This window comes from Myripristis murdjan, chromosome 6 (assembly GCF_902150065.1).
Source record: "Myripristis murdjan chromosome 6, fMyrMur1.1, whole genome shotgun sequence".
NCBI lineage: Eukaryota > Metazoa > Chordata > Actinopteri > Holocentriformes > Holocentridae > Myripristis > Myripristis murdjan.
In genome coordinates this window covers 18,803,262-18,821,321 of record NC_043985.1, presented here as the reverse complement: position 1 = coordinate 18,821,321, position 18,060 = coordinate 18,803,262, and the positions used below count along the sequence as shown (strand labels likewise).

The 18,060-nt window shown below is 41.0% G+C and overlaps 2 protein-coding genes across 2 annotated transcripts; both read left to right on the top strand.

Annotated features, from left to right (window-relative positions):
* The first annotated feature begins 661 nt into the window (after window positions 1-661).
* dapk2b (death-associated protein kinase 2b) lies at window positions 662-16,510 on the top strand. The gene is made up of 12 exons (XM_030053590.1): window positions 662-771; window positions 1,441-1,620; window positions 9,080-9,301; window positions 10,246-10,384; window positions 11,176-11,305; window positions 11,445-11,493; window positions 11,585-11,611; window positions 11,707-11,859; window positions 12,193-12,238; window positions 14,728-14,817; window positions 14,919-14,999; window positions 15,430-16,510. Exons 2-12 carry the CDS (start codon window positions 1,544-1,546, stop codon window positions 15,508-15,510), a joined length of 1,095 nt encoding a protein of 364 aa, XP_029909450.1. The 5' UTR covers window positions 662-771; window positions 1,441-1,543; the 3' UTR covers window positions 15,511-16,510.
* LOC115360599 (death-associated protein kinase 3-like) lies at window positions 12,676-14,147 on the top strand. Its single transcript, XM_030053591.1, has one exon. It carries the CDS (start codon window positions 12,982-12,984, stop codon window positions 13,606-13,608), a length of 627 nt encoding a protein of 208 aa, XP_029909451.1. The 5' UTR covers window positions 12,676-12,981; the 3' UTR covers window positions 13,609-14,147.
* Window positions 16,511-18,060: the final 1,550 nt, after the last annotated feature.

Here is an 18,060-nt window from a genome sequence, read left to right as displayed (position 1 = left end):
ACATTTGTATGACTTCAAGGTTTACTGTTATTTCAACATGTAATATCTGTTTTAGTTATTAAGCATGCTAGAATTTGCGATATGTTTCATATTACGCATTATCATATTAGTAACAATTTATTTTTCACATTGAATAAGCTACTTCAAAGCGTCCCCGTTTTCCCTTACACAGCATTGTATTGCACATGTGTAGCACCATGGCTACTTTCCAGAATATTATAGGGCACTTAGCTTTTTTTTTTTTTTTTTTTTTTTTGTATCTAAATCTATTTGATATCATCTTGTTAATAATCAGTGTCATTGGATGTTCCAAAATTCCACAGTTTTGTGGTGTTGAATTCAGTATATTTTGTTGTGTGATGATGATTATTATTATTGTTTTTTTAGCAGTTAAATTCAATAAACAATGGCTGACTGAGGACATTGTGTTTCATTTGCTCCTGCTGGGAAGCAGAAAAAACAAATCATCATCATCATCTTCCTTTTAGCACCATGAGGCTCCTCAGTGTGTAGACGTAGAACGGAGTGCACTTCCATAAAAGTCAGTCATCTTTATTGATAGGCTGTCGGTGTAGTTTCATAATGGAGCCATCAGGGGGCGGGACTCCAGCCCCTTTTGTAGAGACAAAAGCACGATGGAGCTGCCGAGAGGAGAGGGGAACAAATTGAGACTGTGAAGTGGCAGCATTGTGACTGAACCACAGACAAGAGCAGACCAGACGAGCTGAGGACGTGTGAATAGTATGCAAGTTCATTATCAGCTGACAGAAGGTAAGAAATGAGTTCAGGCTGCAGTTTTAAATTTTGAAAAGCCTTTGTAAGTTGTAAAATGAAACTCGGCAGAACTTCTAGGTGCTGCCTCAAATTGTGCAATTTTGAAAAGGTACTGTCTGCCTTTACAAATTATTATTGTATGTGTATATTGTATTATGCCATACATTACTGTTCATTTAATAGTCTATTTTCTTCTCTCTTATTCATAGCAGTGACAATGATTATTTGAGATTTATTTAAACTTTACAAACAGGTACCTTGCCTTAATTAACAGAATGCTCTTTTCTTTTTCACTTGTAATCCTGTTACAATCACAAGAACTCAACTCTGCTATACCAACCAGCCTGGCATAATAGCTGTCCCAGTTGTACTTCATTATTGTAGTTCACGGTAATAACAGTGTTGTTAGTGCTTTGGCTTATTGCTGTCTAATCAGTATTCAGACGTGAAATTCAGACTAGCTGCCCTACTTATTTTCTGTCAGTGAGGAAAAAGAGCCTTGCACTGGCCCACTTTGCTTGTACCCATCAGGTTTTTTAGTCATGTAGGCCTGTTGGAGGTAACTTCAACTCTAAGGTGGAATGCTATACAGCAAGCTGGGGCATGTGAGTGTTCCTTATTCAGATATCAACAAGAGTATCTCTGAGCTGTCTTCTGTCTTCGCAGGGCTGAACATGTGAAAAAAGGGGAGGGTGAGCAAGACAGTTGCATAGACAGACAGAGGACAGACGCACTTTATTGTTGCATGTTGAGGGGATAAACTACATCAATGAAGACACGGGGCATGGCGGTATTCAAGCAACAGAAAGTGGAGGATTTCTACGACATTGGAGAAGAGCTTGGAAGGTAAGTGCTCTTCCAAAACTGTAGACTTGGAGGTAATTCTATTCCAATTTTATAACTGTAACAATGTCTTTATTTGATTTTTATGAGTGAGGTAATGACTCAGTGCTACCGTGCATACCTTTTCACATAACGCTCCTTAGCTGGCCTGTTACAGCTTGAGGTTGGGAGTGTCAAAGTAGGTCCAAGTTGACAGCGAGAGATAAAGTTCAGAAGGTAAAGGTACACCCAGTAAACAAGTATTGTTTTGTTACAATGTGTATATTTTGGAAGAAAGAGCAAAATTAGATTCACTTGTATACCTGGTATACAAACACCAGCTATACCTTACATAGCTGGTTCAAGGTGTTGGGTCAGTGTTTTCAACTGAAACAAGTAATGAAAAAGTACATAGCATAGGCAAAGCACCTACCAAGTAGACATTAAGGAAACTGTGTAGTAAGGGGACGTAATCAGAGGAAGTTGCCAATACCATATGAAATGAGGAAGTTACAAATCCTTTTACACGGACTGCATGGGTATGTGCACCATTTGTTAACAGATTGGTTGGGCGTGAGAGGAAAAGAGTCTGACTTCTGACTTTTTTCACTCCTCATCAACACACACACACACACCATGTCGTAGTGTAATAATTGTGCGTACCCTGTTTGCTGTCCATATACAGCTGCTTTAACACACCCCGGCAGAGGACAAACCAAGGCCGCCCCTATAGCTTGCAGTTGAACTGGGCGCCCCAGCTGTGTTTAGATGGTTATTATTAGTAGAGGATATGTAATGTGCCCAGCATCCACACCTCAAGGTTGTTTTTCCTGATGGAGATTGTCTGATTTTAAACACCAGCTTTGAAACAGCCAGGTATGGACTCTGTGAATGAAGAAATTCCACATTATTGGGAAGACTCAGCAGGTGACTAGAAGGCTCATTTTGTAGAAAGATGTTGTTTAAAATGGATGAGAAAATATCGCATAGTTGTGGTGAAACCGAAAGTGCGCTGCATGGAAACACAGCTGAGCCTAGGAAGGACTTGTGGTTTGATTTACATGTGTTTCATCCTACTATCGCAAGCAACAGAGAAGTTCAGAGTCAGTGTGGTTGAAAGCCGCAGAGCATCTATAACCAAGAACGAGAACGGCTGTCTGTGTCATGGAAGTGCTTGTGAATTTTTGACAGTGCTTCAGCGCCTCTATCGAGTTCCATACTGTTACTGACGTTTTTGCTTGCCCTTTTGCATGATTTTCCAGTGTGAGCCCACCCTGCCCATATAGTTTGCATGTGGCACATGGGTTCAGCAACACCGGTGGGCGCTCTCATGGAACTGTCACCAAATCATCATCCCAAGAGGGTGGGGGAAACCTGATGACGGGCTATACGGTTAAATTGATCTGTGTGGAATAACTCAGACGTACAGTCCTGCATGGAAATGTTTAGCGAGTCTCCTCATGAAAGGTGATTCATCACTCATAGGTCACAGATATTGACATCACAGGGGCCCTCACAGTTGTGCTTGGCATTTTTTTCCATAAATGACAGTGTTTTGACTGAAGCTATCAGTAAAGCAGCCTGAATGTAATGACATTGAGGACAGAAGTGCCTCGGTGCTTTCCTGCAGCTGCCATTGGCCTTCTCAGGGACAGGTGGAGGTGGTGGTGAGCTGTTACGTAAGTGACCATCAAGGCAAGGCTGAGGGAAAAAAAATCTCTTCCAGGAACCCTATAGCTTTCAACAAATTATCCGAGCATCACTAACGCCTGCACCATTTCACTTTTCCATATTTGGCCTTAACGGTAAATACGCCTGAGCCTTTTATAGATGGCTTTACTTCTGTGAGATGCCTATATTATGGCCGCCTGATGCTTGCTTTGCGTGACGTTCACTGACTGAAACAAACCTCATGTTTTATCGTTCATCATCACGCAGCTGCAAGAATTTACACAGAATGCTGCTGAATGGGAAGTGCCATTGTTTTCACATACATATCTAAAAATAAAAAGCTTCCTCCGACTTCCTCTCGATTTCACACTGTAAATACTACAGCTATATCACAGTCACAGTGCACATTTTAAGACACTGCAGTCTGATCTGCAGTATTTTTCATGAAATTAGATAAAGGTTAGATGTCTTGTTGCAGCTGAATGTGGAAACACTGACGGTGTTCGCGGGTCACACCAGACCACACTGAAGTAAAAAGAGCAGCCCTAAAGCTACCTTAGAATTTTAAAAATACTATGTAAAAAACCTGAAAACGGAAATGAATTAGAGAAATGGTTCTGTTTTGCAGAAGTTTGCTTCTGAGAGCAATGCAGGGAGTGTGTCCCTGCAGGTTTAGCTCTGCAGCATTCACACACTACACTAGATGTGCTGAAGTGAGAAGAACCATCAGTTGCAAGACAAACAGCTGCCACTGATCCTTGCAGTAAAGTGCTAGAATTTCACTAAAGGGATTTACTGGGTTTACATGATGTATCAGTGGCACGGGCAGAGGGCACGCAGGGAGCAGGATAGAAAGCACACAGTCAGCTCTGCACTGCAAAAACTCTTTAACAAATCTTAACCAGTCTGAATTTTATAATCTTGTTTTTCTTTAAACAAATCAAAGCGGTTTAGAAGATGAATGAATGAATGAATGAAAAACTCAGTCAGTGGGACGAGACACTTGTTCCTACTGCTAATCATCTTGTTTCAAGAATTCCCTTGGATCAAAGGTCACTTTCTTGATGCTAGTGGGCTGAACTGCCTTATTTCAGCAAGTTTATACTCATTCGAAGAATAAAAAATCCCTAAACAAGTGAAACTGATTTAAATCAATTGAATTATCTCATCCCATTAACAGATTTTTTCACTTGTTTTAAGAAAAACAAGATTTTCAGACTGAATAGGAGGTGCAATAACTTGTTAAGATGGAGATTTTTCTGCACTGTAAATAGGCATTCCTACTCTTGCATGGGAGAAAAATGTGTTTATTCAAGACAGGCTGATGGAGGGAACTCCATGTTGGCCTCCTGTACATTCCTGGAGTTCCCACCCTGACAGAGGTCATCCTGTCAAGCAGAGCTCTGAGGGACTCACACACACACACCCCTGCTGCTGCACACACACTCTGTTGACATGAGACAACTTCACAACCAGCAGGAATCTATCTGGAATACCTCTTGGGGATAGTTTTCGGCTTATATTTATTTATTAGTGTTCTAAGATGGGGATAGTCAAACTTAATTCTTCATGTTTTGGACCCATAAATTGACTTTCATTGAGTTGCTGACCGCCATTTGATGTTATTTTGCTTCAGGAACCCATATGTGAAAAGATTATTTTGTGTTAAGCAGATTGTTTAGATGTCACACTTGAACCACAGACAAAATTTCAACTTAAAACATACGGTCAATATTAACACTTGAATTACATTATAGAAAAAATGGACTACTGCTCATTTTGCTGAATATCCCCTGGAAGCTGATGAAGCACTCCACTTTTAAAGCCACTGTTTTAAAATAGTGACAGACAGACAGTGTATTTGGGTTCTGAGGCATTTGCACCACTAGGTAATACGGCTGTCCATCCTTTTACGATTAGAAATAATAATACTTGGAGATGAGGAGGAACATTTTATAAGTCAGTGTGGCCCCTCGCCTTCCTGTACATTTTGCTAAGAATTTGCAGATGATAAGGGTGGGTTGGCTGGGGTCAGTGATGAAGCTGAGGTTGTCACAACGTCCCAGGGGTTGTTTGGTTGAGAAATGTGTTTAAATATTAGGCCGGCGCCACATGTCCAAGCATTCCTCCAACCTTGGCTGTGTATAATAACCCTCAGCTGTTGGAAGTGGAAACTCCACAGAGAGATGGTACTTTCAGATGCACTGGCCGGCTTAGGACTAAGACAGCCGGCACGCCTGGCCCGTTGTGGAATACCCCTCCCAGCATCGCTGTTCCCACCGCTGTTACTCTACACTGCACAACAACACTCGGTCAAGCCCTCGCACTGACATTTGGGCTCTGTAGTTTCTCACATTTAGATTATGACCATCACCATGAAAGTTATTCTGTTCAAGCTTGCTTAACAGTTAAATCTAGGACATTGTTGCTCGCTTCATCCGACAGGTCCTCCCCTGAGGGTACTTGACGTCTGTTTTTGAAAGATGAATTCATTCACTGACTCACCTTGTCTTTGGTTCACACATTACCACCGAGATCTTAAACAGGGTCAGCCGTTCAGGGATGTCTCTGGGGGAGAAATGTCCTGTGAATGGAGCGGACAGAAAGAGAGCATTTGAGATCCCAGGCTCCTGTGCACCAGTCCTACACATTATGCTTTGTTTACCCTTCATAGTATGTGTGTGTGTGTGTGTGTGTGTGTGTGTGTGTGTGTGTGTGTGTGTGTGTGCGAATATTGGAAGTCCATTGTTTGGGTGTGCATTCTTCTCTAGTATTTTGGTTTCCTTTTCTCTCTCTCTCTCTCTCTCTCTCTCTCTCTCTCTCTCTCTCTCTCTCTCTCTCTATTTCAATCTCTGGGACATTTCCACCCAGCATTTTAAAAATGGGGCCATACATGATGTTGTTTTTTGTCACTTGATATCACTCGATTAATTGATTTACTGAATTTATATTTGCACTATCAGACACTCAAAATCCAAGGGATAACAAGTAAAAGTGAAAATGTTTATTTCCAACATGGTCCCAAGGCCAAATTTAAGAAATAAAAAACAACTCCCACATCCAAAAGAGACAGCTAAAAACACAATGTCATTGCAAGCTAATGATAATAACTGGGGCTAGGTGGATTCAATTCAGTGAGGTCTGGGGACCTGTGGGGCTCCTCAAAGGGGCTTCCAGGGGCTTATTTTAACACTAATTTGTCTTGCCATTTAGAATCTGTTTTGTTCACACATGACATATTTATGGGGGATCTGCAGTGCTCGGAGGTCCACAACATGAGAGAGTTTGAAAACCCCTGGGTTAAGGTGATGCATGCCAGATCCTGGAAAATCAGATCATGAAACTAAAAATGAATAGTTTCTGTGCTAATTAATGAATTAGATTCACTGCATTTACAGATAATTCAATCACAGAGAATTTCAGCAATGGTACTTTCGGTATTGAAATTCAGTGGATGGTGGATACCAGCGTATTAAGCCAACAGTTCAACAGTCAGTAAATATGAAAGAGTGAGGGGAGTGTTGCTCAATAAAAGCTGTTGAGGTGTTTATGAGCAAAGCATTTAACCACAGATGTCCTCACTAGCGCTGCTCAATGTCCAACATTAGACCAGTGTAGTTTTACTGAGAAGCTCCTAAATGTGATTATGTAGCCAAGTGAGTACAGGGCAGGGTGTGTCTGCAAAAGACCAAATGGCTTAGCCGACCTAACCCGGGTAAATAAAGGTTAAATAGAGGCCAAATCTCAGTGACTAAAGCAGGGTTACCTGAAACCACAGAGAGCTGGTTATTAGAGCATGTATATCTGTACTGAAGCTTCAAACCATTTAGCGGCTCTGGAGCTTTCCCTGGGTGAATGCACTTTGAAAATGGAAATGTACACTGTGCTGTATGTGAGATGAGCGTGGTGGGAGCCCAGCGGGTTGCCATGTGCCTCTGGAATGTATCTGTCTGTTGCTCCCATCAGGGGACAGCTTTAATCCTCAAGCTCCTATCAGCACTCCTCCTTTCCACCCTACTTCCCTTTCCACTCCTCCGGCTCGGCAGGCCCATTCCTTCCACCCAGCAGCACAGAGATGGCAGGTGTAGGATGATCCTGCAGGAATGGTTATTCTTAGCCCTCTAGCTGTGATAGTATTGGACATAGACTGGACAGCCAATCATAGCCACCCTCTGGTGTCTTTGCATGTGGAGACTTGTGCGCAAAACCTATGGATTCTCCTGCACTGCAAGTAATCTCTATCTTAATAAGTTATTTGGTCTCATATTCATTGTTAAAATCTCGTTTCTCTTAAATGAAATGAAAAAATTTGCCTGCGGGATCAGGTAATATCACTTGTTTCCGGTGTTAATCAACTTTTTTCCATAATTTGCTTGAATCAAATGTCATATTCTTGCTTCTATAGCTGCCTTCTGTGCATTATTCTGTTGTTTATTGTTGTTCCCAGAAAAATCCTGGAACCTGCATTGGAAGAAAATTGGATTATCTCAACTCTTGTCTTGTTTTAAGAAAACTTAATATGACTAAAATGGCTTGTTAAGACTTGCCGTGAGGCTGTCCATAATTATCTGTTCCTCCTCTCTCCAAACATCTCAAAATGCAATGGTGTTTATGTGATGTTGCAAAATTCACTTTATTACTTCCTTTAGATGTTAGGGTCTGGTTGTTTCTCATGTTTTATCCACCTATTCCCACTCAGCTTGCTGTAGTGTGCATAATTGACTGAGTGCTCCTCCGTCACATCAAAGATAACATTCAGCCGTTGGCTTCCCACTCAGAGGCTCTTTGCCAGCTTTGCCACCACGCCGGCCCTCTTGTCCCTCTGGGCCTGATGCTGACAGATCAGTGAGCAAGAGTGTTGTCTTCGGCAGCCCAGTAACAGCTAAATGTACAGAGTAGGCAGACTGGCCCGCAACAGGAAGGGTGTCAGCAGCAGAAGTGGCAGGCTTAGTCAGGTTTGACATTGCAAGTGTCAGTCTGATAATACAGGCATGGAGGCTCACCTCATAGATTTGACTGGGTGACAAAGTGCAAGAAAACGCTTTGCATTGCTCATCAGTTACAAGTAAAATGACTCCGGAGTGATCTTATTTGCAGTAAAGGTGGAATGTTCCCTCCCACCCCCATTGAGTTTACTAATGTAGTCATTCTGGTTTTATTACCAATGTTTACAAAATTAGGTTAACACATCTCAATATTAAAACTCCACAAACTAAATGCTATAATTGTCTGTATGGCTAGGAAAGTATGACAATAATATGCAAAACACTGAAAAAAGAAACAATGATCTACTGAGAGGGCCTGTAAGCCACACCTCTGTTGTGAAATACTCTGAGCTTTTGGGATTTTTCAGAGGACTGAACTCTTGATGATGGCTGGAAATTTGGCAGGACAGTCGCTGCAGTGGGAGGACAATACTGCTGTCCTCACTGCTTGCCTGTCTGGCTGTCCTCTGTCTTGCTAGGAGGCAGGATATGATGGACTATCCACTTCATTTTACACACTTTAGCTGTTATATGTAAGGATTTTCACTCCAAAATGAAGTATACACCATTTTAAAGAGTGACACCTCCATTGAGTCCTCTATTCACAGTGATCATACAATATGGCTAACACATTTTAATGTTATTGTTTCATATTTTATTCTAACATTTACTGTAGGTGTCACATTTTTCAAATGGTCCATGTCTTATTTTGGAAAACTACAATCCTTTCCCTATAATACTTTCCCTTAGCAGCCTTGTCTTCTTGCTGAGGTTAGAGCTGATGTCAGTGTCTTTTTTTTTTTCTTTTTTCGTTTTTGCATCTGCAGTGGGCAGTTTGCCATTGTGAAGCGCTGCATAGAGAAGAGCACAGGCAACGAATACGCAGCAAAGTTCATCAAGAAGCGCCAGAGTCGGGCCAGCCGGCGTGGTGTGAGGAGAGAGGAGATCGAGAGGGAAGTGGACATCCTGCAGCAGATCCAGCACCCCAACATTGTAGCGCTGCATGACGTGTACGAGAACCGCACAGACGTGGTGCTGGTCCTCGAACTGTGAGTCACTGCACAAATGTCTACAACACTATACCCCAAAGATCAATGTCCAGTACAGTAGAGTCACATTCTCTTGCCATTCAATGTGTTAGAATTTCCTCATGCCCGTCCAGTTACACCAGTGTTAATCCTAAAACCACCCAAACTGACTGGCTCACAATCAAATCCAAATCACATGTTTAGGTTTTATTTTTTGGCATTTCCTCTGTAGTCAAAGGATTAGACTCCACTAAATGTCATGTGTGGCATTTTGTTATTATCTAAGGTCTATAAAGCCAATGGCCATTTAGATCCATGTCTTAGACTGATGATCGATGTGTGTGTGCTAGTAGGATCATTATACACTGTGTGTTTGTTTCCATTACAAGAGTTATATTTTGCTCCTGTATTTCCTAGAAAAACGTCTGCCAGAATCATGAAACCCGGAAAGAACTAAATGTTTCTTACTGAGTCAATAATGCATTAGCTTTAAAGAGGCCTCAGAGGGCACCCTCTGTCTCCAGTGGGCGCCTGGGAATATGGAGGGCCCAATTAGGACTAATTGAGAACTCAATCCAATCAGTGCATGGCTGAATCGATTAGTTTGTCTTGCAGAACACGGTTGCAGGATTGTATACTGTGCAACAGATAGCAAGCTCACCCAAGCTCACATGTATTTTTTTTCTTGTGTGATCATGAAAGAAAGTCACATTTATGGGCTATCAGATGGTCATTATATCATTTGTGGTGTTTTACAATTTCTCATATTTCTATGTGCTACATGGAGTGCTGCTTTTGGTTCACAATGTGGCAAACTAATGGATGGATTGTTTCCAAAAACAACACATCCTTGACCAATGCATCCAAATACTTAGAGCACACTTCGATTATATTTGAGACTGGACCAGATTTTTGTAAGCGATGGTATGAGTCACTGAGTATGAAGGTGTGTCTGTGTGTTACAGAGTTTCTGGAGGAGAACTTTTTGACTTCCTGGCTCAGAAGGAGTCTCTAAGTGAAGAGGAGGCCACTCAGTTTATCAAACAGATCCTCGCTGGAGTCCAGTATCTGCACTCCAAAAGGATTGCACACTTTGATCTCAAGGTATGTTAAGCTATGGAGTGAAATGTGCCACCTTCTAGCTTGTAAAAGCACATTTTGTTTCTGCCCTTTGGAATAAGCTATTTCGGTGCAAAATGCTTCGACTCCCCCAGCAATTGTACTCACAAGTCTGAGCAGGACTTACAGTGTACTTTGACACGTCTGTAATGTACATGCTGTTAGAGCGTTTCTCACAGCTGTGAATCATACATCCTTCCTGTTTTCTGTGGCTTGGGTCCAGACGCTCAGACACAAACACCACAAGGTTATCTCCTCACCATTAGAGGGACGTCACCCACACTGCTCTCTGATTGTCATCATCCTGTTTTGCTGGTGGCGCATCTCCTACACTGACTTCTTGCTTTTTGTTCAGCATGAAAACACTTAAATTGCCAGAAGCTGCTCAGTGAAGATTCAGACTTTCTGATATTGCAGAGCTTGTGACCTTTACATTGATTTATAGGACTGTAGATGTGCAAAGCAACAGAATGCTAAGAATGATGATGAAAGAACAACTTTCAGTAATCCTACATACACACTCATTACTCACTCATTACACAACCTGTATGTAAAACGTCCCTGCTAATCCCATCAAACTGTATTTCAAATGGTCATTTTGGTTTTATGTTACACACTAACATTTATGACTATAACTGCTGCAATGTTTTCCTTTAATGCCTACCTAAAGATGAGTTTAAACAGGTAAGACGTATTATTCTGTACTGCTTATCGTTCAGTCGTAGTATTAGTAAAAAGCTGCTGACAAATGGCCTCTTGTTTTCTGCTTTCTGCAGCCTGAAAATATAATGCTGCTGGATAAGAATGTCCCGCTGCCACGTATCAAACTCATAGACTTTGGTCTAGCACATAAAATTGAAGCTGGCGCTGACTTCAAAAACATTTTTGGAACCCCTGAATTTGTCGGTAGGTATTTTCAAACAGGCGTCTTTGCCATGTTTATAGTAGTAGTGAGATATCTGTGTGGACTATAGGACAATTTGAGAAGAATATTGTTATTTGGGCTGGTGTTTGTGATGAAGGAGTCTGTGGTGTCTATTTTCAGCTCCAGAGATAGTCAACTATGAGCCACTGGGATTGGAGGCAGACATGTGGTAAGGCCTTTAATTACCTCTGGCTCTACTGCCATCCACACAACAGGCTGCAATGGATTTCTTTGAATTAACCTTGTGCTATCCTTAACAGGAGCATCGGAGTCATCACATATATACTGTAAGTGCAAATTATTAATTATCTGAGTCTGAATCTTAATATACCATAAAGAGATCATCAAGGAAGATCTTTGCATGGGCCTGTTTGCTTTTCAGCTTGAGTGGTGCTTCACCTTTCCTTGGTGACACGAAGCAGGAAACACTGGGAAACATCTCAGCGATGAACTATGAGTTTGACGAAGAGTTCTTCAGCAGTACAAGTGAGCTGGCAAAGAGTTTTATCAGACAACTCCTGGAAAAAGACACAAGGTAAGGGAGCGAGTCTGTCACCAGTGAAAAGGCTAAAGGCCAAAGGTCAAGTCCTACAAATACGATAAAAATCCTAGTAATAGGTCTCGCTGCAATAAATCCTTAGGTACTCAAAGTTCTTATCCTTGTCCAATTGGAAATGAAAAGGCACCCAACCTACAGTCTAAGTACCTAAAGCATTGTGTAATAGTTATCTCTCTTTGTACTATGTGATTAGATCATATTTTGTTCTTGCTGACACGTGTTTCCATTTAAATGCACCTCTGGGAAACAGAATCTATCTATCTGTCTTTCATTGTAAATTCATGTTATTGTTTATTTATGCTTTTTTAGAAAAAGACTGACCATACAAGATGCCCTCAACCATCCTTGGATAAAGGTATGCATATGGTTTACTGGTTTATGCTTAACAAGAGCATGTTTTTGTATTTTCAGCTACTACTGATACATTTGTCAGCACTCCACCCAAACATGTTAAGCAACATCTAGTTACTGTGCTCCGTCTCGTGAGACAAAGGTAACAGCAGGTATCAGGTTTATTTGCTATAGGAGTAGCAACTCCTTCTTTAAATGCCCAAAGAACTTTGAGTACTGTATTTGTAGAGCTACAGGCACAAAATCCCAGAGTTCACACCCAACTGCATATACTCTGGCCTGTTGAAAACATACCACAGTTATATTGTAGTCACTGCACCACACCTCCTCCTCTGGGACTATTCCCTCACCCTTCACCTATCAGTGCACTCACTCAGACTGGATCAGGCCCTCTGGTTTGGGTTAGTTCACAGCAACCAAAAACATCAAGCTGAAGCAGGAGCTCACTTGTGTTTTAATGGCATGATTGTGACATTTAACAACTTGTAACACTGAAGAAATTTGCTCCACTACTGGCTGCTGACATGCATGTGAATGATGTTTTGCTGTGGAGTCCTCATCCCATGAAGACAAGGACCGTAACACAGGAATGTCTTTTGGGCTGGCTCTCTCACCTGCCATGGCTTTTGCTGTAGGTTCACACACTAATTCTACAGTGCCGTGTCTGCTGGGACATGTGTTATACTCCAATGAGACAGGCTCTCACTCAGTATTCCTCCACCCCTCTGTCTGAAGTCCCATGGCCACATGGAGGACAGCTCTGCTCCTGAGGCCAAGAAGAAAGTGGAGCCTTTGCAGCTGAAGACGAAACGTCTGAAGGAGTACACCATCCAGTCCCACTCCAGCATGCCCCCAAACAACACGTATGCTAACTTTGAGCGTTTTGCCCATGTTGTGGAGGACATCAGCCTGATGGAGACAGGGCTATCTGAGGTGGCTGGAGCCCACCACAGCCTGCAGGGGGACATAGAGGCCCTGCTCTCCATCTACAATGAGAAGGAGGCCTGGTACAAGGACGAGAGTGAGAGTGCGAGGAAACAGATCTCCCAGGTACGCTATGAGTTCCGTAAAGTGGAGGCCACTAGGCGGCTGCTGCAGGAGGACATGAAGGCGGTAGATGCCAGTCTGGAGAGTATCAGTGGGAAGTACCATCAAAGACAGAGTCAGCTAAACGCTCTAAGACAGGAGCTGAACTCTGAGCTGCAGTGGCTGCAGGAAGTAATGAGCTCCCTGCACCCTGAAGGGGCCAATGGCAGCGTCCGCAGCAGCAGTCTGCATAAAGAAGTGCACCAAGCTCTGAAGGAGCTGCTCCACCGGTCCTGTGGGGGGGAACTGTGCCCTGAGGCCAAGCAGCCAATCACAGAGTCTGGCTAACTTACACAAGAGACAATAAGAGTTTTTAACAATCTTGCTTTAATCTTAATTATATGTTCTTTTGAAGAGATGTTCTATGAATGCAACAGATTGGTTTTATTCCACAACAAAAACTCTGAAATGTTTAGTTCTTCACAGTTTCTTTATTGTTTATATTTTGTTTTCCTTGAGTGAGCTTTATAGCTGTTTCTAAGTGGCATGATGATATTTGTTAGTAGGAGTAATACCAAACTTAAAAATGATGACAAGCGCACTGTGGAACACATGTTTGTTTGCAGATGACACTGCTCTCTTTATGGTTCAGCAGGTTTATAATTTAATGAGGAACGATGCACATAAATGTTGATTATGAATGTTATGTTTTATTGTGCCTTGACCGAAAGAAAAACAGGGTCAAGCAGATATCCTTTTCACTGGAATGTAGCAAAAGTTCACACTTTTTTGATTAATTTATTTTTTCATTCCATTGTCTTTTTGGATGCCATATGTTTATGTTGTTTACAGTGGTCATTAGTTTGTAAAGTTATATGTTTAGTCACTTGTGAATCCTTCTTCAGATTAGTTTGTCTTTTTATAGTTCTGAATGTGCACTTTCCTGTAAGCTTTACATAATTTATTTGTGATTATGGCACCTTGTTTTTCTTTCTTTCTTTGAATAAACAACAAATCATATTATGAGACATAAAGAATGTCATTTTCATTACTTTTTTTTTGGTTTTCATTACATTTTTCAGTTTTATAATAAGATCTTGTGTACTTTTACTCAGTTAACCATAAAATGCACATGTATACAAACACAAAACATTTTACCTGTTTATGTGTGATGTTTTTCAGCACCTCAATGGAGACCTCATATCTTTTGGCTTTATTTTTGCACACAGTCATTACTGCCCATTGTGTCCTTTTCTAAGCACTTAAATAAACATTTCAGTATTTATCTATCCCGTCCAAAAACGCTTGTCGTTTGCCTGAAATTTCTTTAGATTTCAGACTTTTATATTTTATATTTTACTGTCACAGTCAGACCAATACTTTGGCAAAACTCATGAAATTGACAAGTGATTTGACATTGATGTAACCCCACTCCCATTTGTTTCATCCCTCGCTTTTTCTCCTCAGCCCTTGAATCCCAGACAGGCCATGGTGAAGAGGTTGTCAGTGGTCAACTTGGAGAACTTCAGGAGACAGTACGCCAGACGCAGGTGGAAGGTAAAGTCTTGGAGTTCAAAACTGTTTCTGTACAGTGAGGCATCGGGGATGTCTCTTGGTTTATTTTGTGACTCTCCACCTTTTTTTCATCTCTCCAACAGCTGTCATTCAGAATTGTGTCTCTCTGCAACCACTTAACACGTATGATGAAGAAGGGCAACAAGCTGCCCACTCTTGACGGGGTAGGAACACACTGTTCTAAAGTTACCAGCTAATCTACTATATCTGAACTCAAAAAGTCTAGCAAAAAAAAAAAGCACTGGCTCCTTTTGGACAATATCATGAGTCAACATTGACATGAATTTAGGTCAATCAGATACAGTATACTGCAACTGTGATAGTTACAGCAGATCTTTTGTATTTGTATAAGAGTTTAAAAAGTCATCAAGAGGATTTACCTACAGTAAGACTTGCATGGCTCTCTGCTTTGAGTTACATCTAATTTGACAAATCTTGACAAATGACAAATGTCAAATGTACTGTAAATGACTCACTAATCCGTTTGTTAACTTGTACATAAAGCACATGGTTTAGTCATTATGCGTGTGACCATAATAGTTTGCATTCCAAACACATTACTTAAGTTGTTACTTAAGTGTCTTGTTATTTCAGAGGGATTGCGAAAGTGACCAAGAGGAAGACGAAATCTTGAGGAGAAGACCGCGGACCAGAAAGAGAAGCAGCACTTCCTGAAAGCACTCAACACTGTCAAGTGTGTTGGTAGAGGATGTGGCTGTTCAAAAAACTATGACAATGCACTTACAGGCACATTTTACAGCTTTTGCTTGTGATAAAGATTAGGCCATTATTTTGAGCATGCAGTAAATACAGCAGTCTAAGTGGTCAAGGCAGGTTGTTTGTCCTGGCGACCCGGGACACCAACAGATCATTTCTTGTCTGTTACATAGCATTCTGGAAGTATTTCCTGGTAACGCAAATTGCCATTCCTTAAAAAGATTATTTCCTGCATACAAAGATAACATGCCGGGACTATAAAGTTGACAGGGATTGAGAAGCAGATAATATTAGAGTGTACAAAAAAAATGAATGGAGTCAGCTTCCTCTTTCAACTATGAGCATAGATGTCCCTTCACTAGTATTGGGCAGTTGAGTACTGACAGTCAGAATCCTTTTGCTGTGCAGGCTGCACACACCACAGTGGGTTTATAAGACATGTATTCCCATAAATTGTGCCAGACAAAGTGATTGTTGCAAATGAACAGTTCTGCAGGAAGACTAGATGGTAGTCGATCTTAAATGTTTACACATTGTCCTGCTTAACTCAGCAGTGCCTGTGCAAACATGCTGTTTACAGTTCTTCATTTGCCAAATCAAATATAACCTGAAACTTACACGCTACAGTATGCGCCAGGTTATCTGTTTATGCAATTTCTCATTGTAAAATGGGACCAATGAATTTGGTTCATCTTCGAAAATAGTCTATATTTTAAAGCAAAATTAACCCTTGAGATTTTTTATTTTTATTTAATTGATAGATCTTGCTATATTTTGAGGTATTTATGTGTAAATATAACATTCAGTCAGTGTCTTAATTTCAGTTTTACTCGTGTCTTAGCTCACCAGATGGAGCATTGACTGTTTTAAGCAAGAATGCTATATTTCCGTTCAAATGTATGTATTGTAAATTTAAGTTTTGTTAAATGACTTAATGAATAAACATGTTAAAACCCAACTGAATTGGCCTTCCATTAATGATAGCATAAAGCCAGTCAAAAATCTGTGAAATAACTACAATGCAGAATACAATTCTTATACATAAATTTTAGCCATTAAGCCTGTTACATTTGCTATGGGGCATTTAGCCGACAGTCTTCGAACTACAGGATGCCTTTTTTTGTCAGTGAGCCTCACTGCCACCTCATCAGTATTTTTTTGTTAAGAATTAGGACAGCACATCGGTCTAGAAGTGTAGAAAGTGAACCAGCAGTGCAGTTACCGCCAACCTGGTGGAAAGGGTCACTCAGGATTTAGGCCATGGATTGTATCAGTCATGGACAAACATAACTATCACAGTGTCATTACGCAGCACAGTAAACCCACCTACTCTAGAACCACTGATGTGCAGGCGGTCCCACCCTCTGACCTTCACTGTGGTAACGTGTGCAGAAAACAAAGACCCATGTCCTATTACTCTGCATGGTGAAACCATTTGGCACCACCCATAAGACCACTGACTATACATGTGCTGTATAGATGGAAACTTCAACCTGCTGCCAAAAGAACCTGACTATTTATTATTTAAAATAGAGAAATCACCCATGCCCATTTTCAGTAAATGTATTATGAATTTGTCAACATTAACCAGCACTAATTATATTAGTGCACTTCCTTTGTTAGCCATTCACATCTGAGGTTGATTTTTCATACTGTGACTGCTTAATTATGCAGTTATACAACAGAAACGTTGTTTGGGCTCGGTTAGGCTGAAAGAGATTGAAGGAGAAATTTGACCTGGACTAAATACACTGCTGGCAGCGAGAACATGTAGGCCATTGCCACAAAGATTGTGTTAAAGGGGTCATAATCAACAAGTGGATCAGTCTGGAACTGGGCAGCTTGTTTGGCCCATTGCATCTTATCACAGAGTTTGCTTGTGAATGATGTTTTTAATGTCCATCATAAACACACAAGCCTCTTTTATATATTGCATAATGAACCACAAGAAGCTGTCAAAGTTGTTACAGGAAACAATGTGAAAAAAAAACCAACAACAATAAATTTCAGCCTTTATGTGGTTGGGGTTTGTCACCACTGATTAATGTATTTAGCTGCTGTATTCCAACACCAACATGTACAATCATATTTTGTGATTTAAGCGGCACATAGTTCTCTGATTAAATAAAGGCGCACAGCAAGCAGGATACATGTTGTGCAACACACCACAGTATCGCACCATGTTGGGCAATGTCTACTGAGGTCGCCACTTTTCCCTTTTCTTTTAATTTATAATGCAAACAAATAAACAAAATACATCACTGTCAGCTACAGAAGGGTATATTGTTTAATTTCATCCCATTTTCATTAAATATCCTTGTTATTTGTACCTTTAACATTACATTATTTTAACTTTTTAACCCACTGGTGTACAATGACAGTGAATCCCATACACTAGTACAATAGCTATGCTCCAAGACAAAGTCGTCTGGGGACACAGTAACACCATACTGTTAACTTCACATTTAACCTCTTCATCTCTGCCGCTCCCATGGTTAAGCTTGTCAC

Bases quoted from the DNA above. Each gene is read 5' to 3' on its own strand.
- LOC115360599 (XM_030053591.1), top strand. From the start codon at position 12,982: ATGGAGGACAGCTCTGCTCCTGAGGCCAAGAAGAAAGTGGAGCCTTTG.
- dapk2b (XM_030053590.1), top strand. From the start codon at position 1,544: ATGAAGACACGGGGCATGGCGGTATTCAAGCAACAGAAAGTGGAGGAT. The intron at 11,306-11,444 runs GTAGGTATTTTC...GTCTATTTTCAG, and splicing joins TGGAACCCCTGAATTTGTCG to CTCCAGAGATAGTCAACTAT. The intron at 15,000-15,429 runs GTAGGAACACAC...TTGTTATTTCAG, and splicing joins AGCTGCCCACTCTTGACGGG to AGGGATTGCGAAAGTGACCA.